Source organism: Diadema antillarum, unplaced genomic scaffold (genome assembly GCF_040938485.1).
Source record: "Diadema antillarum isolate AM-2024a unplaced genomic scaffold, OU_Dant_1.0 seq00000674_RagTag, whole genome shotgun sequence".
NCBI lineage: Eukaryota > Metazoa > Echinodermata > Echinoidea > Diadematoida > Diadematidae > Diadema > Diadema antillarum.
In genome coordinates this window covers 350,906-378,791 of record NW_027271580.1, presented here as the reverse complement: position 1 = coordinate 378,791, position 27,886 = coordinate 350,906, and the positions used below count along the sequence as shown (strand labels likewise).

At 38.9% G+C, this 27,886-nt stretch overlaps 1 protein-coding gene across 1 annotated transcript; it reads left to right on the top strand.

Annotated features, from left to right (window-relative positions):
• Positions 1 to 4,177: 4,177 nt before the first annotated feature.
• LOC139736939 (long-chain-fatty-acid--CoA ligase 5-like) lies at positions 4,178 to 27,621 on the top strand. Its single transcript, XM_071647613.1, has 19 exons — positions 4,178 to 4,249; positions 11,078 to 11,201; positions 11,888 to 11,955; positions 12,522 to 12,623; positions 13,183 to 13,282; positions 14,185 to 14,393; positions 14,918 to 14,969; positions 16,070 to 16,143; positions 17,671 to 17,748; positions 19,042 to 19,176; positions 20,108 to 20,193; positions 20,749 to 20,803; positions 21,718 to 21,813; positions 22,684 to 22,845; positions 23,512 to 23,628; positions 25,073 to 25,216; positions 26,138 to 26,239; positions 26,893 to 26,964; positions 27,487 to 27,621. The coding sequence occupies exons 1-19, from the start codon at positions 4,178 to 4,180 to the stop codon at positions 27,619 to 27,621; spliced, it is 1,983 nt and encodes a 660-aa protein (XP_071503714.1).
• Positions 27,622 to 27,886: the final 265 nt, after the last annotated feature.

Here is a 27,886-nt window from a genome sequence, read left to right as displayed (position 1 = left end):
TATCTCATAATTATAATGTAATCACAGTTTTTAGATAACGCCAATCCCATTTTAATGCGCTTTCCATGACCAAAAACACAAGCAAAGGACCAATAGCAATGTGAGTGAAACAAAAAAAAGAGAGCGTCAAAGTAAGGCCATTCCGATGTCAGTCAGTCATATCAGATACGTGTACTAGTATAGCCAGCAATACTATTAATAATAATAATAATAATAATAATACGGTCTTATTTACCCAGGGTAGGCTCTTCAGTGGTTCCACTGCTCTACCAGAGGGCCCTGCCATTATTATTACCCTAGCGTTGCCAGGTACCCATTTATACACCTGGGTCGAGAGGGACGTGGTGGGTAAAACATCTTGTCCAAGGACGCAAGCACTGGGCGGGACTCGAACTCGGGTCCTCCGATCAGGAGTCGAGAGTCTTATCCACTGCCACAGTGCCCCCACAATTCCAATAAATGCTGCTGACATCAAACCATATAATTTGCGAAACGGCGTCGAGCTACCGTGAAAACAATACTAATCAATAAATAAAGAAATTAATCTCTCTTAGAAAAAAAATATATGCCTGGAAGGACGCAACAACCATAGTTCAATAATTATTTTGCCAGATTATTTTTTTTTCATCCTCGGCATCCACGTGTTACATAAATATTAGATATCGGTTGGCTATGAGTCAATGAGATGGGAAATATATTCCCCTCATTATGCATGATTTAGCAGTTGTGTCACTTTACATGTATCATACGTTGTTTTCAAGAAAAACAAGGAAAACCGACAGCTGAAGCGGTTATAGTCTAGAAACTGCGGGACTCTAGAATAGACCTATTTCTAAAATGCTCAATCTTTGCACATTTTTCCTATGAAAAAGTTGTTCCCGTTTGTCCGACATAGCAGATAACGAATAATGCAAACTGGATTCCAAGTATTGAAATGCACTATACAATGTACAGTGTACATGACTGTGGGTGGAATTAGTTTGTTACTATAATTATAAGTCGGGGGGGGGGGGGCGTAGACATAACTGAATATTTCCGGAAACGGGCTTATATACGTGAATATATAACTGAATTTATTATGACACTGAATTAACCACATAACAATTGTTCATTTCATTTATTTCATTTTAAACAATGCAAAACATTTACATACACAAAATAACACACTATCAATACAATGTAGCAACGCAGAAAAACACGTGAACATCACCAGATGAAATAAAATCAAAATTTGCAGGAAATGGAGGAGACGTGCTGAAAGAAACAAGCTTGTATTTTGCAGTCTGCTCGTGGATAAGTTACCAAAAACATGTTGCTTATATAAAAAAGAAAACGTACACACACATACATACTTGTACAAACAAACAAACAAGGAGACTGACAGATAAACACAAGTACGCCCTCTTGTTAAAGAGAAAGAGAGAGAGAAAAAAAAACAGAGTGAAAGAAAAGAAAGAACTATCTTGGAAGGAGAAACAGAAAGAGACATGAGAACAGGAAAAGAATGTAGGAAAAGGCGTGAAGGAAGAGGAGTTGAAGGGTCTATATCAGCACACGCGATGCACAATAAAAGATGTGATGGATCACCGAGATAAATATAAAAAAAGGAATAGGTAACATCCCCGCTTTGACTGGCTTTTCGCTGTTTCACAAACTTTGATCGAATTTGGAATGGTGCATGCGATGGGTGTGTAATATTTGTCGCCTTTTTATGTCAGCTGTTTTTATCAACAAAATCTGGACTGACTATGGGCAGCTACAACAATGGCAACGAAATACGACTTTACAATGCAAACAGCTAGCAGTCGTCAAATTCCCCTCAAATTCCCGTTTATCACAATGCAGTCTCGCTTACAGGCAATTCACCGTACCAGAATATTCACAATGCAATGGACCGCTTTACCTATATAATATGTGCCATTGCGAGCAAGTAAATGCTCGGTAGGAATGTGTGAGTAGAATAGCAAAGTGCCTGCATAAACGACAGTGCTATGCGAAGGAGAGACAGAATCTTGTTTGCAGCTCGTGTCTGAGTAAATACGAGTGACTCTTCAAGCGTAAACTGTTGGTTCACAGTGTATTTTATTGGCCCGCTTCCTCTTTTCTTCCGTGTCTGTCGTCAGATACGATTACTCAAAAAGAAAAAAAAAAACACCCTTTGCATTCAAAGAGACATCGACAGTTTTTTTTTTAATAAGTTTCAGAGTTCCAACGACATGGAATCTCTCCACTAATGATGAATGATGTTGACGATGAAACAAGATCAGCGATCGTTCAGATGTTTTGGTGCAAGTGAGTGGTATCTTATTATGCATTTCACTATAGCTATTGGATCGTGCAGTGGATTAAGATAGAATGACAGATGAAAGTGGTCCTATTCACATATAGTCTCTTCAGTGTCAGAACATGCAGGTCCTCCGTATAGGATCCTGTCAACATTGTTTGGGGCAGCATCGCCTTGTCAGGAAATCATTATTTTTCGTATGGCTGATGGGTAAAGATGGATATACTGTGAGTATGAAGTCCCTTGTCATGGATGCATGGAACACGTTTGGCTACATAACCAACCAATTGAAAAATCAACCATCCAACAAAAATATTTGATATCTATGATTTAAAAGCACTAATGCTAAAAATTAGATACCTACCAACAACACGATTTCACTCAGGGCTCACCCTAAGATCCTCCTCATCCTCCCCCTCCATTTGCGATACTCAACGACGCCCCTGGACCTGGATATGTTGAAAAAAGTTCAAATATGTAATGAATTTTTATGGTTGAGATCCACTCATTATGCATTTAAGCGCTGGATTTTTATCTGTTTGATTCTACTCGTGCGTCTTTACCCCACTTCCCCACCTCACATCTCACACAAAATACGATTATTTGTATATGTCAACGACCTATACGTTTGTCACAAAAATGTATATGATAATATAGAAATACACATTCAACAATTTCTGTTGTTAAAATCATAGTTATTGATAGCTGACGATACTGTATACCCATGGATTGATCAACTGATCTATAAACAATATTTTGCTTGTTTAATGAAAGATAGCTGTCTTAAACAGACTAAAACGAACCCGTTTGACATCTGAAAAGAGGCTGGTTTTTAACTGAAGGTCAAGCACAAAGTCATTTACACAGACAAAAGTAGGCCTACATGATGTCCAGGTGTTCTCATTGGTTATAGTTACGTAATCAGACTCCATAGACTTTTACATCGCGTAATCGGCTATTGTACAAAAATATGCTGACAAATCAATACGATCTATAGCACTGCACGCTTTCCTTGTAACTCTAAGCCGTAAATCTGCTGCTAGGAAGTACGTTAATCAATGTTTCGATAAATAGAACAACAAAATAGGGACCTGTACCGAACAATATGAACGTGCGGGGTTTTTTTTGTGTTGTTTTTTTTTTTTATTCCAGGAAAGATGATGAGTATGGTATTGCATTCCTCTCAAACCATGTTACCTTGTAACTCTAAGCTCTAAACTGCTGTCATACGCCGTTGTGCTGTTGTTTGTCAGCAACAAAGACCTGTACTAAATGATAATTTTCAACTTAGGTATTTTATTTGATCCTGGGAAAGATGAGTATAATATACATTTCTCTACAACTACAGCAGGTTACACGAAGGCAGAAATTAGACATTGTGATAATTTTTATGTGCACTACAAGTCCCACGCAGTATAAAGAAGCAAGTAAACAAGCCAACATTAAAACTGGGCGGGGAGGATCATCAGTCTACGCGCAGTTAACAGAAAGAGAAGTATAAATATCCAACCAAAGCGGTGTTTATTCAGAGAAGTTAACCATGTGTGACTCTTTTCATCAGTTGCTGATATCAGCATCACCCTATTCTAGAACTCGGAGCAAAATTGCACACACCTTATTCTCTGTATAGACTCTCGGTGGGAACCCCGGCGAATTTTACAGGTCACACTGACAAAGAATTGGCGTCGTCAGTTCGAAGTGGTCACATCGTCCTTACAACTCGGGTTTCGTTCCGCTCATCCCAGGGTTGATACACTCGCATTCGTGCTACAGGTGCAGCTCTCTACACACCCACTGATCCGTGCCATAGGGTCACAAGGCCTGATTAGTATCCAGCGGATAGCATTACCTACCTGCCTAGCTTCGGAGTCGCACTGCAGCGGTGTGGTCACGATGGGTGAGCGGGGAGTCAACCCTTGCATCAACAGGCGCGTCCCGCTCGATCACCAGTCCATTGTGCTGGACGTAAGTGGAAATTTTCTTGCAGTTCATTTGCTTTTTTTTTATGTGTGTTCTCTTCCATCTGCCTAAATATACGAACATAGTCTTGACTAATTCTTATCTTTTTTAATCTCTATCAGCGTGTCATAGCCTATATGACGCTTAAACGCATATCACCACCTTTATAGCAATGGTCATGTGGCCATCACCGGTTATCAATAACACTCTGAATTTGGAAGTAAGGATTTTGCATATTTACGAGAATTTGAAATTGAAACATATTTGTAAATAGCTTCTATCAACATCAACTCTGTACATCATCTCTGTACGTTATAGTATTCATTAACGAAGTTCTGACAGTCTTTTGCAAGGAAACGAAATCGAGCGTATAAAACTATCATGGGCTGCCTACATCTATCTCTGCCACCATTGACACGTGTACTATAACATGCTCTGCACACTTATACGGACAAAACAAAACAACGTACAAACATACAAATATGCACTTGCACTGATAGTGTGGAATATTATAAACGGAATTCGTCGACCATTCTGCTTCTTTGTCTTCTGTTTCCTTCCCGTTCTCCTTGTCTTGAGGAACCACGTATACACACAGTCTCACTTTAACAATACATCACTCATACACACTGACTATATATAGCAACACTAGCTCCTACCGAGTGGCGCGCACACACAATGGTCACAAACGTCATAATAGGCCTACTATCATATATCACTCAAGAGACTTCAGTAATCATTTTGCTCCATTATAGTATAGAATAGGGCCCTATATTGTGTTCATAATATATGTTATCACATCATGATTGTATATGAATGTTGATACCACTGTACCAGGAAGGCCCATCTCCCAGTTGACTAAGCAGTCAGGATTACTCATCAGTAGGTTTAACAAAATTATCACTTATCTCGAGGTGCTATCGACATGATATGCACCCGGCAGACTGTCCCATCGAAAGTGACATGCATGGGTCACCTAAAGCTAGATGTCCGGACCAATAATAAGTTACTTCCGCTTTAACTCCATCTAAGCCTCTCATAGTCATTTCCTAAACTTTCTCCGAATTCTGAGATCTAACCTCATTACCCCTTACCCCCTTGGTCCCTAGCTATCTGCTTAGTCATACTCCTTTACTCTAATACGTACGTCCACTTAATCATAGAAGTTAATTACGATGGAATGATATGCGATCAAAATCCATCAATTACAAGAAAGAAATTCTCGTTGACATCTTTTCTGATAACGTCTCGATTGTGGAAATATCGATAATCTGATCATACACCACGGAGATAGAAATTCCATTACGTCATGCGTTATTCAGTAATGTATGCCATACAGGATTGAATGAGGACTGCGGGGGGGGGGGGGGGGGTAAGTAAAAGGGTTCGTACCTTCAGGAAGAAAGATATGTCCTAATCCTATCCACATCGATACCCCTGAAAGACAGAGAAAGCGAAGTTATGCGGTACTCTCTAAAAAAAATCGAGTGAAAATATTCACTCTTAAAGGAGTGAATACAAAAAAGAGTGAATTTAGAATGAAATTGGAGTGAAATTTGAGTGAAAACGTTCATTTTCACTCATTTTGGAGTGACCTCAGGGATCACTCGAAGATTTTGGAGTGATCCCTGAGGTCACTCTAAAACGAGTGAAAATGAACATTTTCACTCAAAATTCACTCGAAATTCACTCTAAATTCACTCTTTTTTTGTATTCACTCCTTTAAGAGTGAATATTTCCACTCGATTTTTTTTAGAGAGTACCTGGTCGGGAAACAACAACATGCCCCCCCTCCCCACAAAAGAAAAAAACCAAGAAACAACAACAACCAAAGCGTGTCGGTCCTCTGCTATCTGCATAGGATATCGGCGATGTGGTTTTTATGTTCAGTTCCCTATCTTGATTTTCTCTTCCGCTATATATCTTTTGTTGCCTTTTCCCCTCTCAGCATGTATACATGTTATGTCTGTGAATGTATGTGTGTGTGTGTGTGTGTGTGTGTGTGTGTGTGTATGTGTTTGGAATAGTTAGCACTCTCTTGCATGCATATCAATGCAGAAATCTATCAGGTACCGTGAAGCCAGGAATGTGGAGCGGAAAATTGCAGAGGCATAATTATCTTAACACACTAAAGAATCTACAGATGTGATGTTATATGTACCTATGAATACTTTTTTAATGCGGTCTTAAAACAAAAAAAAAACAAAAAAACAAAAAAACAGACCAACAAAAGTGTAGTCATAATGCCATTACTTCTTGGACTGCTGTGCAAGTATTTGTGCATTTAAAGCCATAAATGTTTCTGCCTGTATGTCTGTATTTTGTGTATAGTAGTAGTATAAACATTATTCCCTAATGTAAAAGAAACACCCTCAGGTTGGGAGTACCATTAACATGACAGCTAGAATTCGTTGTTCCGAAGGTTCGTTATTCCATTCCGAAAATGAAAACGAATAAGCTTCGTAATTCCGAAGGTTCTTGAATATGCACCTCTCCTTTTTTTATTCTTTTCTTGGAGGGGTAAAATTAATGAGGTTAACACGAGGTAAAAGTAAACTTCGAGCACAGATAACAGTCATGTGTGTACAGGGGATCGTCTAAATCAGCAAAAATGCTAAAGGTTGCGATTTGGAGCATGTTAAAGTGGGATGTCAAATCTTATTTCGAAATAATAATTATCAGAGGTTTGGAATGAAAACTTATCTTTTACTGCCCGCAGACCTCCCGAGCACCGCGTGGCTCACTCTAGCATTAAAACGAATATCAAAACACAGGAGTTGGACCTTCTTGACAGCAGGAGCAACTTTTGTTGTTGCGATATACATCAAAATACACAAAAAATGAATAAATGCAAAACAGGATACTCATAGGAGATGACCTACCTACTGTGAGGGGCCCCGTGGCACAGTGGGTAACCTAGCTTGACTTCCAGTTGAAGGTCATGAGTTCAAATCCCGTGAAGTACTTACGTCTTTGATGGAAAAGATGATTGCTTCTATGCCCGCCATAACTATGTTCCTTTCAACCCTGGTGTATTTACATGGGTTCTGGCAACACTGAGGGGTAATACGAGTAATCATGTCAGGTTCCTCCTCGGTATAGCGCACTGTCAACACTTAAGAGGCTACCCTGGATAAAGGAGACCACACAATTATTTATATCGTTATTACCTGCATATGAAATAAATTGGAATGATGTATGGAAAAATCTGCTTTATTAAACCATCAGCTTATTTACCCGAATTAAGGCGGCTTAGTATGACGTTAAGGCGGTATATCACATGAACAGCCCAGTATACTATACTTGTAATTTATATCTTATATTCAGATTTCTTCCATGACAAACATAATGCGTTCTTAAGGCCTCAGCTGACATAGCAAAATGAATGCATGCAAGCTGGATATAACGAAATATTGCAATCCACTGTGTATCAACGGGTGAATAATACACATCCCCCCCCCCTCTCTCCCTCTCTCTCTCAATCTCACTGTCCCGTCCACCCCTTGATTGACTTCAGTTTACCCTTGGAGAGAAGCAATGTCACTCAACCTACAAAATTTCTGTCTGCCATTATGAGCGGAGAAAACTGATGAAGCAATTCAAAGTCTCAAATTTCATACCGATATTGTTCTTTTTTCATGGGATAGTTTGGGTCAAGGTGACTTGTAGAATTCAGCGAAGATGTGCTCTGTCTATTCCAGCGTTATCATTGTGAATCGGTCATAATATCATATTAAGAATATTCGTTACCAGTCCACTGAGGCCCAGATAGATACCTTATGTTTCTCTTGCATTTCTAAATCATACAAGGTGTATGAAACTTAAAAAGAAATGCTATACATGCATTTCTGGTTAGAATTATTCATTTTGTGCAGAAGAAATCACGAACGTCGATCTCCAGAGCTGCCTTATATCATCATTGTATCTTGAGAACTGGAACACATGTGAATGTGGCGACGAAACGTTCGTACAAGTTGTGGAAGTATACCGTCATGTGATACCTCCGTGAAATTGACAAACTGGATCACTTCAAAGCCTCACTCAAAACTCACATTTTTCACCGGGAATTAAATTGCTAACTGTCTTGGAGGAGTCTACGCCTTTGAATGTTTCTATAACAGACAAATATGGGGCTATACAAATGCTGTGGATCATCATCATCATGTGCTAACCACCGTGATTACGTCTGTCGTGTTTGTTGGTGGTTCTGTGACAAATCTGCTTCCAATCGTTTTCATTTTCCATTTCGCGCATCTTGTCCTCAAATATCGCTGTCCATAGTCGCTCTTAACCATTTTGTATTTTTTTCTCCTGTTACGTATTCCCTATCTTTGCGAAGTTCCGAGTAAGACACTGATGGTGAGAGTAATAATGTTAATCACGATTTGACGCTCTTTTGATACATACCTTTATATCGAAATTCGTTGCACCCAGTGGATTCTTACGGCGAAGAAGTGTTGGGAGGTTTGTTGGCTAGAGATCCGTCAAACGTCTCAAACGTCTTTCTCACGTTTATCGCAAATCAAATGTTTGGCTTTCCAAGCAGATAAGAAGATTGAATCAGTGGACAGTAGGCATGCTATTGAATACATTAATGGATTGTAAATGATACGATTGGGAATGCGAATGACAGTCCAGGCTGTATACCGTCCCTGATAATCATTAGCGTGTCGTCACTTTCCCGAAATTGATACAAGGTGGCCTTACGAATATTTAATTTGCAAAAATCATTCGCTCAGAATTGGCGCCACTCACGAAGCTGCTACCGGAGACTCAGAAACTCTATCGACGGTCATATACGATGGCTAAAGATTGGCTCATGAATGACCGGAAGCTTACAACGATGAGAGCCGAATTTATGCTTTGTTCGTTTGTTCATCAACTCAATAGGAAAGACGTAAAAGAGAGAAATATACAAAACTGTAAATAATGATCGGACAGCGATACTTGAGGACAAGATGTGCTAAGGAATGGAAGATGTGAAGGATTAAAAGCAGATTTGTTACAGAACGATCAACAAACACGACAATAATGTAATCACGATTATTTGCAAGCGTGGCGTCACACAAGTTGACACAAGGTGACAATACGAATACGATAACATGTATCTCAGGAGTAAGCAAGTACAGGAGGTCCCATCTGCAACACACGCTAAAGGCTACACGAAGATGTGAATTTTGGTTTATTACGAAATTTACCCAAAGGACGCAAGAGGAAGCACAGTGGCTACAGGAACAGCTGACATCACTAACGAAGTTGCTGCTGTAGAACCTCTATAATCGGCTTTCATAATACCGTAGCTTATGCTGCAGCGATGTTCAGTCGAGGATATGAATATGCTTTAGGATCAGGGTTAGAATTAGCCCAGTTTAGGATTAGGGTAACGTTGATCTCGATGTCTTAGGGTAATAAACTTATTAAACTCTAACCCTAATCCTGAACGCTGAAGCATATATTCATATCCTCGACTGAGCATCGCTCCAACACTATTATGCTACCATTTCATACGACGCAAGATGCCCTCACAAATGACCCGAATCTTATACGATGGGAGACGAATTAAAAATATTAAAAAAAATCTTTTATCATGTGTTCATCTTTACTATGACAATGTGACAGCCGCATTTCCACGTCAATATTGGCATATGGTCTGTTGCCATAAGTGGTATGGGTTATTCTGGTACATTATGTATAAGAAAATAATGTGTGTTACTATTATCATTATTCTAAAAAGAAAGAAGTGAAGACGACAGTACAGCGTACACGGTAAAGGGACTGCATGAACTTGTTCTATTCACGTACTCTGCTGTGTAAACATGTTAAACCACAACATACAGACATGATATCTCACAGTCGCTGTTGCGTTTCTTTTCACATCGTACAAACGGACACACATACATGCACACACACACACACACACACACACGCACACACACACACACACACACACACACACACACACACACACACACACACACACACACACACTCACTATGAACAGGCACACAAACACACCTACACATCACTTCCTTGATTTACAGTAACACTTCTCCACAACAAAGAGAAAAGATTACCCTTGTGAATGCATTTAATGTGTGTTTTGTCTGTTGAAAATAGAAGCTTGTAAAGCAGGATTTACACGTTGAGATGCATCTTTATCCATGCATTCACTTTGTCCATCTTGAAAGCGCTGCACTAAGTACCCGCAACCTTTACGGTTTGAACGCCACTTCATCCATGTTGAAGTTTGCTTTGATCGATGGAGTCAAATCGGACAAATAAAATGTCAACAGTTCAATGAAAAGCAGAAAGAAAGAAGGAAATCGTATATTTCCAAACTTGGTTTCAGGACGCGATGATATTGGACACTATATTACACATTCAGAGTAGCTTCCCCTGAATTTTGGGAAAACTTTTGAACAATTAGCACCTATATACATTTTCTCGTTTGACATAAAGACCATCAAGCATGATAGCTTTGCGAGAAATGATTGACAATTGTGTCAACTTAACAATGGTGACTTGTATAAAAGAGTGGGAGGACCATGGTTGCCAAATCATTGACGACACAATGATTTTATATTTGAATGATTTTTGGAATATGTTTCTGTCTAAACCAATAGAAAATTTGTGAAGCGATAACATTATCATCGTGTGCTATACTCTTTCATTAGAATGTTTGATTCTGTGAAATTCTTTTATTTTTTCTTCCATTTTCAGTTTAAATGATTACTGTCGTTGGGTGCGTAAGAATGCGTATATGTATGGCTGTATGTTTCAAGATTTAAATTACGAAATAATATACAATAATTATTTATGCTTTTCTTGTCGCAGGGTGACGAGCGCATACACATATCGCCATTATGCGACCACGAGAACGGGGAATATTACATCACCCAACTCTACGATGACGTCACAACTCTTTACGAGGGGTTTTTACGCGGAGAGAGAGTTTCAAGTAAGTGGAAGGAAAGATTATAAAATCCCAAAGAGCTTACTTTTATAGCACTCAAAAGAAAATGCGAGCTTTCATCGGAGAGTTTACGTCTTTCAAATTATAGAAGATCACTGTTTGCATGATTATACGGTATGATAATGATTATTCGGTTTCTCGATACCCATGTGCTGTTGGCATAATTCTACATTACTCGTTGAGAGAAACATTAAGCATTCACCTGAACAAAGGGGATGCGTCCCTTGTTCAGCTCTGGTTTGGTAGCGTGACCATCCATTGTTAACTAGTATTCCTTTTATCATTTTTGTCTTCCATTCCCTGTAGTTAAATTGAGGGGACATGATGTGAGAATGGTTGATCACAAACATGATTGCAAATTACACACCATGATTATCAGCTGCTGCATGCAGGGAATGTTCTCATCCAAGTGTCTTCGCGAAGAGCTTTAGCTATTCTGTAGGCTCATTGTTCTCACTTACATTTCGTTATTTTCATGTTTCGTTCAGTTTCTGATAAGCATATACGTGTCTGCTATGACAGGATACTAAACAGCGGTTGTAACTTGTTGGTTGCGTCATACTCCTTCTACGTGTCACTAACGTGTATACATTTTCTCTTGAGAGAGTAATGAGAAACATGATTATCAGAAAAATTCAACCGCCAGTACGTCATTTCGTTTTACACACCAGATGATGGACCTTGTCTTGGATGGCGTACGAGTCCTACGTCAGAATACACATGGATGTCCTACAGCGAGGTAAAAAAAAAAGTCATTGACGTTACTATGATCACCTTATACTCTTAAAAATGGTCACACGTATCCAGGGATCAATGAGCAATGATTATGAATACAATATAGTGATTGCTATAATTATGACATTCATATTGATACAAACAGTTTCATTCGGTCAGAAAAAGACGGACAATGAATGTGATGTTATTGATGATAATTAATAAAAAGGATCATAATGATTATAATAACAGGTTGTTTTAGGAATGATAAGCAGAACTTGTTTTGTTATATCCTCTATTCATCCTATATGTCGCATCAATCGTCAATTGATTGCAAATTTGCTTGCAAAATAAGTCATTTAAAATGGTGCATACCGTGCCAGAGAAATTGCACGTTTTCCCCGAATGCAATGATTCAATGACAATATTCTGTTCGGCAAGAGTCACCGTGTCCAGGACACTGGAATTCACACTGACGTAATGTTGAGAGATGACAAATCATATATCGAGTAAATGATGTTGCCGTGCGTATATATTATAGACATTTACGCATTGCGGTAGATACTATAATGTGTTTCATTTTCCTTCCAGGTTCGGAAACAAGCTGAGTACTTTGGTTCGGGTTTGCTGGCAAGAGGCTTTGAGCCTTCCAACGACACCAGAATCGGGATTTTCAGTCAGAACAGACCAGAGGTTTGTCTTCTCCACCAGGGCTTTCTATGTCCATGTCAATTCGAGATGTATTTCGGGAGTAATTGATAGTTGACTGTATTTAGAAGAACACGTTCCTTTGGCACAACACCCAATATGTGTAAATATGCAACCTTGAACATATTAACATGGTTCAGAATCGAACCCTCCTTTATTGATGCAAGAAAGTCTATAAGAGTTGTTACATCAACCTGTAGAAAGTGATAGTCGTGCAGGTAAACAAATAGTGATAAAATTACATCAGAGATAAGAGTAAAGAGAGTAGAATATCGAATAGAAGAGGATGGAACTCATATCACAAATCATTCTTTTCTTTTCATTTCAATAATATAATCATTGTGAATGCCCTTACACTATGATCAATGCAAGGAGGTTGAGAATATTTTGGATTTGGGTATTTGCATTCCCGCTAATCATCTATCGAAATGTGTCAGTGTCTTTCGGAGATTTTATTTGGACCTAGATTAATGATTTCCCGCGGCAAGGTACCATCGATAACATGAATTTACTCTCTTCCAACTCGTGCATTTCTATAATCCAGTGGATAGTCACCGACCTGGGATGCATGACGTACTCCATGGTTACAGTCCCACTTTACAGTACCTTGGGACGCGAGGGATACGAGTACATTGTCAACCTGAGTAAGTGCCCGTGGAATCCTCTTATAGGGATTAACCTTGCTTCTTTCATTTTTATTTGATTGTATATGCATGAAGACAATTTTTTCCTCAGCAATCTGTTTTATTTCGTTTTAATTCGTTGCTATATATCCCACTTGAATGTTGAGATATAAATGAATAATGACAGGAAACAGAATATCTCCTGTCAAGGAGTACACCTGAATCATTAAAAAAAAAATACTAATTTGCACACACACAAACACAAATGCATGCATGATGTAACATATATAGTAAATACACACACACACACACACACATGTATATATATGAGTATATACATATATATTTGAGGAAATAAGCATTTTTGGCCAATAAATAATGAGTTTATTCGATTCGAATTTTCAGCGGCCTTCTTCAGAAATCTTTTCATGGAGCCTATACGTGAATTCTGAACATGTTTATATACATCATATACATGTATGTATATATATATATATATATATATATATATATATATGTGTGTGTGTGTATGTGTGCGTGTGTGTGTGTGTGTGTGTGTGTGTGTGTGTTCTAGACTAGGATAAAATGTCGCCCATTTCTCTTGCAAATTGTTTTTATTTTATGAATAAAAATCTAAGTGAATAGGCATGCGTAATGTATCTTATTTGTCATTTTTTTTTTTTACTATGGATCATTCAAACCAGGAGAATTCTTACCTAAACATTTATTGTATTGGCTATCTTAAAATCATGGACATATATTTAAGTGATGTTGAGTTCCCCTTTGGGAATTCCAAAGCTCAGAACTCTGCTAGAGGAAAATATGTTTAAAAAAAGGTGTGCAATGTTACACCTCTTTCGAAGCCCCCCCCCCCCCCCTTTCGCTGATGTTTATGATAATCATATTCCATTTCTCTCCTGCAGCGAACATCACCCTCATGGTCGTCGATTCAATGGACAAAGTCTCCAGTTTGTTGGAGCAGAGCCAAAGCATGCCTACCCTTAAAAAAATCGTTGTCATGGATACTCCAATCACAGACGAGGTCAAGGGTCAGGCGAAGGCAGTCGATGTGGAAGTGATCGCTTTTGAAGATCTACTCAAAGAGGGTAAAGAGAACCTAAAGGATCCATCGGTGAGAACATAATTGCTCTTTTCTTGACATTTTTTTTTTCCGCCGCCCATTTGCCGGCAGTGACATTTTGAATAGATTTCACGCATGTACGCACAACCCAAAATATTTCCAGGACTGATGCCTTTTTTTATGCTCGGGTACGAATGTATTCCCTGTCTGCTGTAAGTCACATCAAAACACCCTAAACAATGTCAGCTATAACTGTAAAGAATTCATAGACGGTTTGCAAGGAAACATAGCGCTTTATGTTTTATCTAATCATATTTCGTGACGCCAATATATCATTTCGACATAGCGTTATATTAGGCTGGAAATCCATGAAATCTAGGGAGTGCCAAACATGATACCCAATGCATCAATTCAAAATCGAATGTGCAAGATATGGATATGCGTATAATTATTAATCTCGAATTTATATTACAAGGGCGATTCTCAAGATTTTAGTTTATCCTGTTGGTAATGAAAGTAAAGCAAGCATGGCTCTGATACTCTTGCTAATTTCACCTTCTCTTAACGCCATGCAGCCCTGTAAACCCGACGATCTGGCTGTCATTCGATTCACGAGTGGAACAACGGGTAGGTGGTCAATTTTATGGACAATTAAAATCAAAACTTCAATTACAATACTCTCTCTGTCTAAGTTCAGCTCCAATGTTAATGATTTTCATTCTTATATCTATTTCCACATTCACCAAAGTACTACATTTATCTACTTTGAATGACGACGGAAACGATGTTGTTTTATACATTTTGCAATAAATTTTGATTGTTGTACTTTTTGAGTTATGCAAAATGTATCAATCAGCAACAATGATAACAAAACAATTCTTCTTGTCCTGAACTGTACTGAATTTTACACATTCAAAAACTTTATTATTTTGTTCTTAAGATCACAGATTTTTTATGGTTGCGATAAAATATTACTGCATTAAAGTAGAATTGTTGGCCTATTTCACTAAGAAGATGAGCGACCTTCAACACAGTATTGCCAACGTATGCTTAGCGATTGATCAAACATCTTTCAAACTGCATGAGATAACCCCTCCCTCCCCCCCCCCCCCCCCCCCACACACACACATCATGATATTTCGCTGCACCAGTGACTATGAGGATATTTTGAAGCGGATACAAGTGACGTTATTTAGCATTGCTGCTGGCCGTTTCACTGCTCACCCTTGCACTTTCACGCATCAACAAGTTCAACCTCCCCTACTCAGATTTCGCCGAACATTCGTGCATACAAACGGAGGAGCAATGTCTAGCGTAGAATAATCCGTCTCTGACATTAATGTAAATACTTCAACGGCGGAGATGAAATTCTATTTTCGTAAGAATGCAATGTGTTGACCTATAAAGGTTCCGGTGCGCAGCGCATGCGCTTTTTGTTCTTGATCACAAACAACGTCCAAATCTCACACAGGATACAGCTGTGATAGCTTTTGTAGATTCCCTCTGCTATTTTAACGTATTGCGAAAAGAAATTTCAACTGTATTAAGCTCTGAAAATGGGTTTCTATTGTTAAAGGTGATGTATTGGTCATGTTATTATGATAACGATGAGTAAAATCTGAGATATCGGAAGAACTCGTTCATACAATCCTAACATATTGATTTCTAATGCTGTCGTTCTACCAGTTTGTTTAACTATTTTGTATTTATATATTTTACCATTCTAGGTGTCCCAAAAGGTGCCATGACTCTACAAAAGACACTCGTAGCCGATATATCTGGCATTTATCCTCACATCAAAGTGAGTACTGGTATACATGTAATTTGATGATAACGGTTGCTTAGATTTGCTTCATACACAGCATGATATACGTCGATGTCCCTCGTTCTCAAAGACGCAGATTAAATCTACGTTTTCCATATCGTTTGTGACAGTGTGTCTGTGTTTGAATATGCAGAGACTTTTGCAAGTGCGTGTGTGCCCGCTGATGATTCTATTTTTATTCGCAGTATTGCCACTTTATTATACCAAAGGATACAAACGTTAGCCTTTTGGTATTAGATTTGTTTGCTTTTTCACACTCTGTTCCTGCATCTTCAAATAATCGGTATACGTTTTGTGCTATTAGGCCGCAAATCGTGGGTGCTTACAGTCAATATGAAAACGATGCTCATTTTTGTCTAGTGTCAATATGATTGATCCTGAGGTATTTTAAAGACACGTCTCCACTGGTATACTTATACTATACGCCGAATATTTCGTGAGGTTCTTATTTTCGCGAATGTTGCGAGTCAGGTGCTATTTGCGAAATTAAAGACACGCGAAAATATTGACTCTGATCCCGATGTTAACTTGACATACGCGTGTACACTTCTCCGTTCAGTACAGGACTCCACGATCGCGAATATAACCACTCGCGAAATCGTCAGGAATTCCCAATTCGCTAAAATTGACAGACTCGCGAAATATATGGCGTATAGTTCTCTCTCTGACAGGTGATTTAACCATATTATATCAAGAGTTTGATTGTAAAGTGAGTTAACTCCGTTGCCGTTAATTTGGAAAATTTGCAATTAAAGTTGCTCAAAATCGAAGAAAATAATGAGAACACAATAAGGGATATTCATAATCATACACTGTAAAAACATCGGTGTTAGATTTAACATCACGGGTGTTAAATCTAACACCGATCAAACTTCAATAAAGGACCACACCCACAGGTGTTAAAAATGCACTGTGATGGTGCTGAAAAGTGTTCACTTGACACTTCGTGGAGTTAATTTGACACTGTACCTGGTGTTATTTTGACACTGTACTGGTGTTAATTCAAAATGACACCACATGGTGTTGATTTGATATTTGTTGGTATTAATATCAATGGTTTAACACCCGTCCAGCTTCAATAAGAGACCACACCAGCTGGTGTTACTTTGGTGTAAATTTATTTTCACATTTTTTCAAAAATCTAGTATTTTAATGTAAAATTCTTGATCGTCTTGTTTAAATTAAAAATCAACAAGAAGTGCAGTTACTAAGAAACTCTTCAAAAAACAGTTTAAAATTTGGAAATGACACCCGGAGGTGTTAATTTAACACCATAAATGAGCACCGAAAATTTAATACCAGCTCGGTGTTCACTATTTAACACCGGACTTTTTGCAGTGTAACTTAAGAATATTCCTCGTTATGTAATAAAGTGGGGTATCTGTGGAAATGTGTTATATTGCCATGTCTGGTGATGGACTTACTTCAAATTGTTTTGAAATGACACCTAATCCGTTTTACGATGAAACTCTTCGTGATATCATATCCCTTTTCATCATGCAGCCCGTCTTCGAATGCGCACCGGGATCGACTTCCATCTCGTATCTGCCTCTGGCCCACGCCTATGAACACACTCTCGACGTAAGATTCCATTTCTTTGTGTCGTTCGTTTTGCTTACTGTATAATCTAGCATTAATGTCCGCTTTTTGCACTGCACCGGTTTTGCACAAGACCAGTGCTTCCTGTGTATACAGTGAAAGAGATAGTGGTCTTATCTGTCAACGATGGCCCTCTGACAGTGTTAGCACTGATTTTCCAGAAAATTGGAATGGAATCTAGAGTCTCCTTGGTACCACTCGCACGTTACAAATTTACAATTTACTTTGCTAAGTATGAAGAGAATTATATTATTCACTGTTAGTGACGGGCTGACAATGGACAACTATACTTAATAGATGAATTATCTTGTTGGTCTGATGAATTATCTTGTTGGTCTAAGGGTATTAGTATCCCTATAACTCCGTAATCCATTGGGCTGTATATTTAGCCAGATAGGAAGTATCAAATACTTGTCACATATCACGTCAGTCAATACAACGAACAAACTCCCATCATCCAAATCAGCTTTAATGAGAATTAGGAAAATGAATAAAGACTAAAACCTTGGTTTAAGGAGTAGAAAATAACACCAAACACATTGAATGCGCTGAATTCTAAAGGTAGCGACAGAAGAAGGGCAAGGCCGGTTCTTATTCCCAAAGTTAAATGCTAGCTAAGTCAATGCTACGAAGACCTCGTAAGATGTCTGTTGGACTTGGCTTGTAAAGATAACGTGGCGTGTTCTTGGAGTTCCATTCTTTGATTGGAGATTAGAAAAGTTTCGTAATTATCAGTGAAGCATTACTCCGAACTGGATTAGCCATTCCGGCTACGCATCAGTTTACCCTGATAGTACAAACAATCGTGCGAGAGACAGAAGCAGTCTAAACCAACTGATGTATTGGGACTTAAATTGGCGGAAATGTTTGAGCACTTGATTATATGTTTACACGGTGGTAGTATATAGCAGAGACTGAAACGTTTTATTTTCATCATAAGATGTGGAAAAACAAGCCAGGAATGCAAGAATACGTACGTCACGTACTTACCCTCTGTAAGTTCACCGTCGCTGTGATTAAGCGATATAAACATAAACAAAGGAGAGAAAAGGAGGCCTCGAAAATTTATTCAAACCATATCCTTCATTTATAGCTATTTCTCCTCATAGTGTGAGTCGATATAATCAGTTGGTTGGTTTGTTGTTGCTTGTACTGTGGTTGACATTTCCCCATGATGAGAGATATGGAATGTACTATAGTTAGACTGTTGCCATGGCAACTCAACAGGTGTTGATGTATGAGTAACAGTGTGATCCGTCTGATACTTGTTTGCAGGCTATGCTATTCCAGCACGGATGCAAAGTGGGATTCTTCCGCGGGGACGTGAAAACGCTCGTAAATGACATGCAGGTCCTCAAGCCGGACATCTTTCCCGGCGTGCCCCGCCTAGCCAACAAGCTCTACGACAAGGTATAACAATGATTCTTATGTGCATATAGTTATTGCTTGTCAACTTTAGGGCGACAAGAGAACGGACATCTTTTGTGTTCGTTCATGTCGTGACATTACGTATCAAATACAACATAGAAGACAGCCGTGCTCGAGTTATACCACATCGATGGAAACTTACCGAAATATTGACAGATAAAGTCCTCTATTTCTTTTTGTTTGTTTATTGTTGCTCGCCCCTTTCTGATCCCTGGAAAAATTTTTTCGTCATAAGCATGTTTTTTTTTTCTTCTGTTTAATAAATTTCTATCGGAGAAAAGAAATTCCCTTTCAATGCAAGCTCATTTAGTATCGAATTCAGCAACAGGAAATTGCTGTTAAACCGATGTATACTACCAATACCGAATATCAGAGATGGGCGAGCAGATATCAACAGATTTTTTTTTTTTTGAAAAAAAAAAAAAAACAACATCACACAATTAAATGGAAATGCTGACATATCTATGGAGTCATTGGCAGTTTCTGGCTTTTCACAACATCAATAACTGATAATGAGTAACAAGGTAATCATGTACGTAAAGCTGCATAATTATAATGATTGCATTGGAGACGAAAATAATAACATGAAGCATGCGTGGCCACTGACTACAGATGGCGCACATCACATCACTTCACGAGATAAAGTTGCACCTATTGTAACAAAATATAATGTGAAAAGAAAATACATATGCAGGAATATTTCACTACAGATATCACATCACTTCACGCAGTTGTAATATTTCTGATAATTTTGGATATCATTTTTACATGATTTCAGACGTGAACGAATTTGAAATTTTCCTTGTATGTTTCTTCACTGTTTCAGTCCTAGATGCTGTGTTTGGGGTTTAGAGTTTTACCCAAAGGAAATCTAAAAACACCCACATTTTCACCACCATTTATTTTGACTCAGATCATGAACGGCATCAATTCGGCGTCCTTCATCAAGCGAAATCTCTTCAACTTGGCCTACTATTTCAAACGTCGCGAGACCGACAGGTGAGACGTATTTGATGTCTTTGTATGCAGAATGTACATCCGTTGTTTCTCACTGTCAAACACTTCAAGTTTGTGATAGAACATGACACGAAACGCGTGCAATTGTTGGTTAATGACTCATTGTCGATAGACTGAATTAGCAGTACAGGCATTGTTACAGTGGCCACAGAAGCAACTTTAGTGGAAACGGTGAGTTTTGTGGCATAGTAGTAATCGTTATGGGAATGGCAAGGATTGATTTGTCGTTCAGTCCAGGTAAGATTTAAACTTCCTTCTTATTAGTATGATATATTGATATCGAGGTAAAATGATCTGTAGAGGCATGATTATTTTTTGTTACTTGAATATATTTTCATTAATATTATTTGAAGGTCGCTTGTTGGTCTACGTCGTGTCCATTATTGCGATCATACATTTTGATGGCACATGTTTATCATCTTTTGTCCATTCATTTCATTCTCGTTGGTCGAAAGTGCTGGTCACTTCGTGATGTTGTTTTTACGGAAGTGCAAAATTATTGCAAATTATTTTTGCTTTCTCTTATCCCCTCTCCAGTGGCATCGTAAGGAGAGATTCCTGGTTCGATAGCCTAGTGTTCTCCAAAGTCCAGGTAGGAATTCCCTCTAAAAGAACTTGTAAAAGTTCTCGCAAACATTCTCGCCATGAGAAGGAATCATTGAGTAGAGTTATGATCACTGCTCTCGGCATTTTTCGTTGTGTTTCTCCTGAATGAGGACGAGGGTGGAGGCATGTAGTCTTTTAACCAACTCTTGCTTGTTGCTGTTGGTGTCTGATGAATTTTACACCATTTTCGATGTTTATTTTAGAAAAAGAGAAACAAACAAAGGGTTTCGAAAATCATGTTACAAAAACACTGAACTAGAATCCAAACGAGAAATGGTAATTATTAATCAGTGCAGAGTGGCAGCTTAGTTTATATCGCTATGAGTGATTATATCATATTTGAAAGTAAGATCATGACATTTGAAAGCATTCACTCAGTATTTTCGCTCGGTAATGTGATTTTAGATGTTGTCGAATAACGAAGGAAACTGGAAATTGTAAAATTAAGATGTGTCGTTTGCCTTGTATGATATATGCGTCAAGTTAAGAGAAGTGATTTGCGTCTCTGTCTTTCATGCTTACCACGGTTGACCTGAAACAATTTTTACAAGAATCATGAAATGAAAGAATGAAAACTTATCTTTGTATCTTTACTGTTTCGAAATACAAGTTGTAAATGTATACCACGTATGTTCAAGTAATACTACTAAATTACCTCAAAGAGACGAAACTATGAATAATTGTAGTCACAAACAAAACAGCATCATGAATTATTGTGCATCAAAGTCACTGTAAAATTACTTCCTTCTATTATGTAATGTGAATGATATACAATGCCGCAAGATGCTGCTGTAGATTTCTAGTTTCTGACCGTTAGATAAATCGACCTCATTTCCACCATGTTTACTTTGTTATTGAATAATCGATTACCCACAAGTCTTTCTCTGAATCCTATCGAAGGCTTTACTGGGTGGAAACGTCAGCTGGATGATCACCGGAAGTGCACCCATCTCATCGGAAGTTCTCGAGTTCTTCCGGGTCGTTTTTGGATGCAAGGTGCGCAAATCAAACCATAATGGTTTCCTCGCCTGCTAGAAAAAGCGCATTGTTTCTTTGAACTTGCGACATTGTAACACCTAGGTCATGAAATAAAGTAGACAAAAACTTAATAGTTTCCTATGGAGGCAGCGAGTTAGGTAATACAATGTAGTTGGATGGTGAGAATGTGAAGATCAATACCAAATCCGCATGGACAATTATAATGTCACTATTACATAAGATTCAATATCGTACAAGAATGCCTTTGTTTGTGAATCAGAGCTCTGAGAAATTGAGGTAATGGACGCACCAGAAAGTATTGATTGAGAGTTTATTACAAATCTTGACGTATTTTTCTTATTTTAATTTCGACTTTCATGTATAAAGTTATTTTCTGATCATTCATAACAGCAGCTCTTTACTTAGCACATTAGGAATACGATAAAGCTCTAGGAATTGCGTTCATCTTATATCTATAAAGGCGTGATATAGTTTTTGCAAGATAATGAGAAACCATTTATGAGATATGAAAAAATCTAAGAGGAATTCAAAATTTATTTGATGAAAATCGGTCTTGGAATTACTTAGATACTCCCCACAATAAAGTGGTCCTAATAAAAAGTGGGTCCCATCAAATAAACTAGGAATTCCTCGTAGAATTGAATGCTCTTCCATAGGCCTACTTCCTAATTAGTTTCTCATTATTTCACAAAAAAATATCTGAAAGCCCCCATCTCAACCAAAACTATAACGTCCCTTTAACAAGAATTGAAGACGCTTGTTCCTGTCATTTTGTATTATCATGCTGAGGATGGATCGCTCTTACCGCCCAGACAGTCTTCTGCAGAGGGTCATACGTATAACAGCTTATCATTTCAAATTCTCTAGATTTCAGAGGCCTACGGTCAGACGGAGAGCGCAGCCGCGTGTACCTGTACGTCACCGGGGGAGACGGAGAGCGGACACGTTGGAACCCCGCTCCCGTGCAACATGGTGAAGCTAGTGGACATTCCCGAAATGGGATACTTTGCCAAAGACGACAAAGGAGAGGTCAGTGATCAATATCGATTAAAAAAAGAAAACAACAACAGCCAAAGCATTTACTGTACTTATCTCATTTACCATCCCTCAAAATCGTCTTTACATTCAAGGGTAAAAAGGAAAGAAAAGAAAAATTGAACATTGTGAGTTTAAAATTACAGGTAAATGTAATTCCAAAAATGGTGACATAAAAGATATTCACTTATTGATATGTCTGGCATTCATTTGTATCTGAATGTTTATTATGTCAATAGACTTTGTAAAAAGATAAAAGATCATGACACTACTGCTTAAATTAATTTTTTAAATATGATTGTTACATATTTGACGCTCCTATCATCAACCCTCTCTCTTAAATGGACACAGCATACTGTCCTATTTAGACTCCAAAAGAAATCCTGCACAAAGTCTTTTTGTCTTGTTCTTTTTCTGACCCTGCCTTATCACATACAAATCTCAATGCTCCCCCCTCAAAAAAGGGAAAAAGAAAGAGAAACAGAGAAATAAAGGGAATGCAAAAAGTAATCCTCATTGCATCAGCAACGTATGGGAAAAGATAAAAAAGGACTAAAGTCTTTGTTTAAAAAATAAAAAAGAACACTAAATACACACAAACTATTAATATTAACAGCTTCTTATCACTTATGTTTTTGTCTGATTGAATGTGAAATACAGGTGTGTATGAAGGGTCCTAATATTTTCGCGGGATACTACAAAAACAAGGAGAAGACTGACGAGGCCTTGGACGCTGATGGCTGGCTGCACTCGGGCGACGTCGGACAGTGGCTTCCGGTAAGTCTTGGGTGGGAGCAAGGAAACTCGGGCATGATTGCAAAATGGCGAGTAGTGTCGACTTATGCCAGTAGGGCGACGAGAAGAGTCAAGGGCTCTTGAGAAGTGTCGAGGGGTGTCGACAAGGGTTGAGGGGTGACAAGAAGGCCCAATAGATGACGACAAAAGTCGACGGGTGACGACAGGGGACAAGGAGTATTGAGAAGGGTCAAGGAGTGTTGAGAAAAGTCGAGGGGTGACGAGAAGGGTCGAGGGGTATTGTAAAGGATCGAGGGGTGACGAGAAGGATCGAGGTGTGTCGCAAAGTATTGACGGGTGAAGAAAATGGTCGAGGGGTGACGAGAAAAGTCGAGGGATGACGACAAGGGTAGAGGGGTGATGATTAACGTCGAGAAGAGACGAGAAGGGTCGAGGGGTGGCGGAAAGTGTTAGAGGAGTGACGAGAAAAGTCGAGGGATGATGAAAAGGGTAGAGGGGTGACGATAAACGTCGGGAAGAGACGAGAAGGGTCGAGGGTGGTGTTAAGTGTTAGAGGGGTGACGAGAAAAGTCGAGGGGTGACGAAAAGGATAGAGGGGTGACGATAAACGTCGAGAAGAGACGAGAAGGGTCGAGGGGTTGCGAAAAGTGTTAGAGGAGTGACGAGAAAAGTCGAGGGATGACGAAAAGGGTAAAGGGGCGACGATAAACAACGAGAAGAGATGAGAAGGGTCGAGGGGTGTCGAAAAGTGTTAGAGGGGTGACGAGAAAAGTCGAGGGATAATGAAAAGGGTAGAGGGGTGACGATAAACGTCGAGAAGAGACGAGAAGGGTCGAGGGGTGGCGAAAAATGTAGACGGGTGACGAGAAAAGTCGAGAGATGTCGAGGTCTGTCGATAATTGTCGACGGGTGACGACAAGGGATGAGGAGTACCGAGAAGGGTCGAGGGGTGACGAGAAAAGTCGATGGTGACGAGAAGATTCGAGGTGTGTCGAAAAGAGTCGACGGGTTAACAACAAGGGTCGAGGAGCACTGATAAAGGTCGAGAGGTATTGAGAAATGTCGAAGGGTAACGAGAAGGGTCGAGGGGTGTCGAAACCTGTCGAGAGGTGTTGAGAAGGACAGAAGGGTGACCAGAAGGGTCGAGGGTGACGAAAAGGGTCGAGGGGTGACGAAAAAATGTCGAAGGGTGAAAAAAGGTTCGGGGGGTGTTGAGATGTGTCGATGGGTGTTGAGAAGTATTCAAAATTGTAGATAAAAGTGGAGAATTGCTTTAGAGTGAAACGTGATTTTTACCTTTAGCTCGCTTTTGCTCTGTAAATAGTGTTCTGGTCTTGCTTGGAATAGAGAAGAAAAGCATAATTTTGTGTTTGAAATCGTAGTGAACATGCAAGCTAGTCCAATCAAACTAATTTAAAAGTGCCGAATTGTTTACAATTTGCTTGACTCTTATTGTTGCTAACAGAACGGAACTCTGAAAATCATTGATCGCAAGAAGCACATCTACAAGCTGTCACAGGGCGAATACGTCGCACCGGAGAAAATCGAAAACATCATCATCCGGAGCAATCTTATCGCCCAGGCGTTTGTCTATGGTGAAAGCTTACAGGTGAGTTGATAGTAATTTTAAGTATAGCGAGGACGATGACGAAGAAGACGTCGATACTAATTATCTACAAGAGCCTGAACACACACACACACACACACACACACACACACACACACACACACACACACACACACACACACACACACACACACACACACACACAGAGGCCCACAGACGCTAGGGGGAAAAACAAAGACGTAGACAGGACAATCAACAAGAGACAATGGGAAGAGAAAGTTCATTATTTTCACCTTTTTGTAACCATGCCGCCCATCGACATGCTTTAGATCTCTGTTGATAATGCCTCCGTGTGCACCATCTTATATTGTTTTTCCATAGCCCAAGTGCATATCTCCTTTTGGAGGACTTTGTCGTCTTTGCAGTAGTCTGACTTCATATATTTCTTGACCGGCAACTGGCATGCTTACTCTTCGATATAATTGAATTGCTGAGTACATGTGCATAGTTACTATAATACGTTCTTATTTGTATTGATTGATAAATTGATATGTGACAAGAATGATAATAGCCATATTCAGGTCTGATAGGCAATATTTTCGAAGAAACCATGGATAGGAAATTTACAGTTTATATGACTTATTGATATTTTAACTGACTCCCAACCATCTCAAAAAATATGTATCGTATGGAATAACAGTGAAGGCATTTTCCAGGACACTGGTTGTATGTGTGAATTTCCTCAATTAGCAGATCATTCTAGAAACACAAATGACTTGATATTGTCTTCCTTGGGAGCATGTTTGAACGACTCCCCTTGTCAAGGGAAAATCATTGTCATTCAGTTCAGATGCATAGAAATGATAAAGAGACATCGATGCTGAAAAACCACAATCTATGACCAAAAATTTGTTGTCAAGCGCTTGGTGTCACCCTTCTTTCGTTCCCCTTTAACCTGTATAGTCATATAATGTGGCAGTCATTGTGCCGGACGAGGACGAGCTGAAGAAATTCGCCGCTAATAATGACTTGTCTGGAACCACTGAAGAGCTCTCCAAAAACGAGGTTTGTATTCCAAAATCTGACTTTCCCGGGAATGTGCTTTTTTCTTTCTTCTCAACGCGGTTTATTTCATGCTAAAGAAAACGTTCTCAAGAGACATTGCAAGCAAAGTATTTACTTTTTTTACTAACTCACTAATTTTCCCCCGATGTTTAGAATCAAGTTGAAAAACGTAGGCTGTGTCAATTTTCTCTGTGTATTAGTTTTGTTCACCGCCATTACATGTTGCCATGTTAGAGAAACAGTCATAGGTACTAAATTCCGAACTAACAAAATCAATAGTTTTCAATCACCAATTAGATTATAAATCAATGTTTTATTAGACGTGGATATAGAGTACCGAAGTGATGATGTAACAGTATTTAATTACAGCATGGCTTGGAACCAGGTGCGATCATGGTTAGCAACAATAGTGTTCACAGACCAGGCAATGTGATATTGTTTAGAACCAGTTTCTATGGTGATGAATAGCTATGACATCACACTGTGGTACTCTATGGATTGCAGCTGGAGCAATTGAGCAATGTGATCGAGTAAAAAAAGCCTTAATCTCTTCAATCTCATCAATTTAGATTACTGCATTGGCTGCATTTTGCTTGTCAAATTCTTCCGGAGGCATGTAGTATTGTTTTCGCTCAATATTTGTCATTACATAGACTGTGCGGAAGGCCATCGGGATTGAGGTGGACAAGATGTGTCGGGACGGGAAACTCTGTGGCTTTGAAATGGTAAGTCATTGCTTCTTATCAAAGACTTTTCGAAGTTTCAGATTTTATTTGATTCAGACATTGAGGATAATGAAAACATGATGACGTAAGATGGATTAAATGGAGTAAATGAACAGAAAACTAGATGAGTAAAATCAGATTTATTGCATTTCCTTATGACCATCTTGCATCATACGAATCTTCTGTCTCTTTATGAGCATAAATAAACAGAAGAAAGTGAGCTGAATCCTCAATTTTTCGTGAACGCTGACGTTTGAAGTATGATCCTAGCATAGAAAATCGATGTTCGTTATTGAATGAATATTGGTTATAGTTTGAATTTCCAGCTATTGTAGAATAAGTAAATGAATGAGGAATATTTACCCTTTTTAAACATGAACATTATATTGTTTCATCGCTCAATATTTGTTGCTGCAATTTGTATCATGGTTAATGGATTAAAAAAAAAGGAAAAAAGAGCGAATGGCGTGTACCGCTATTGAAAGAATATAATGTGGACAAGTCGTCATTCCTTGCCTTCAGGTACGAGAGTTTGTCCTTCATCCGGAGCAGTTCACCATCGAAAACAACCTCCTGACGCCCACCTTCAAGAACAAGCGCGCCGCCATCAAGGAGATGTTCCAGGCTGACATCGACGCCATGTACGCCAAGTCATAAAAGACGAACTGAAATCACCGGGCGATCGCTGGCTGTGGGTGCCTGTATACAGCGTGTCCCTCATTTGCTCTGTGCTCAACAGAATTCAGGCAGGGTCTTATGAATAGAATGGACCTTTCCAAGCCCAATCATTTTGTCGTACTAAGACACTACAACAGATTACACATGTAGTATACTACTGATCAGCTGTATTTAATTAGATTGAATTCATTTTCAGAAGGCATTGGATTTGGAAATTGCACATGCATTCCTTTGAATTTTGCAG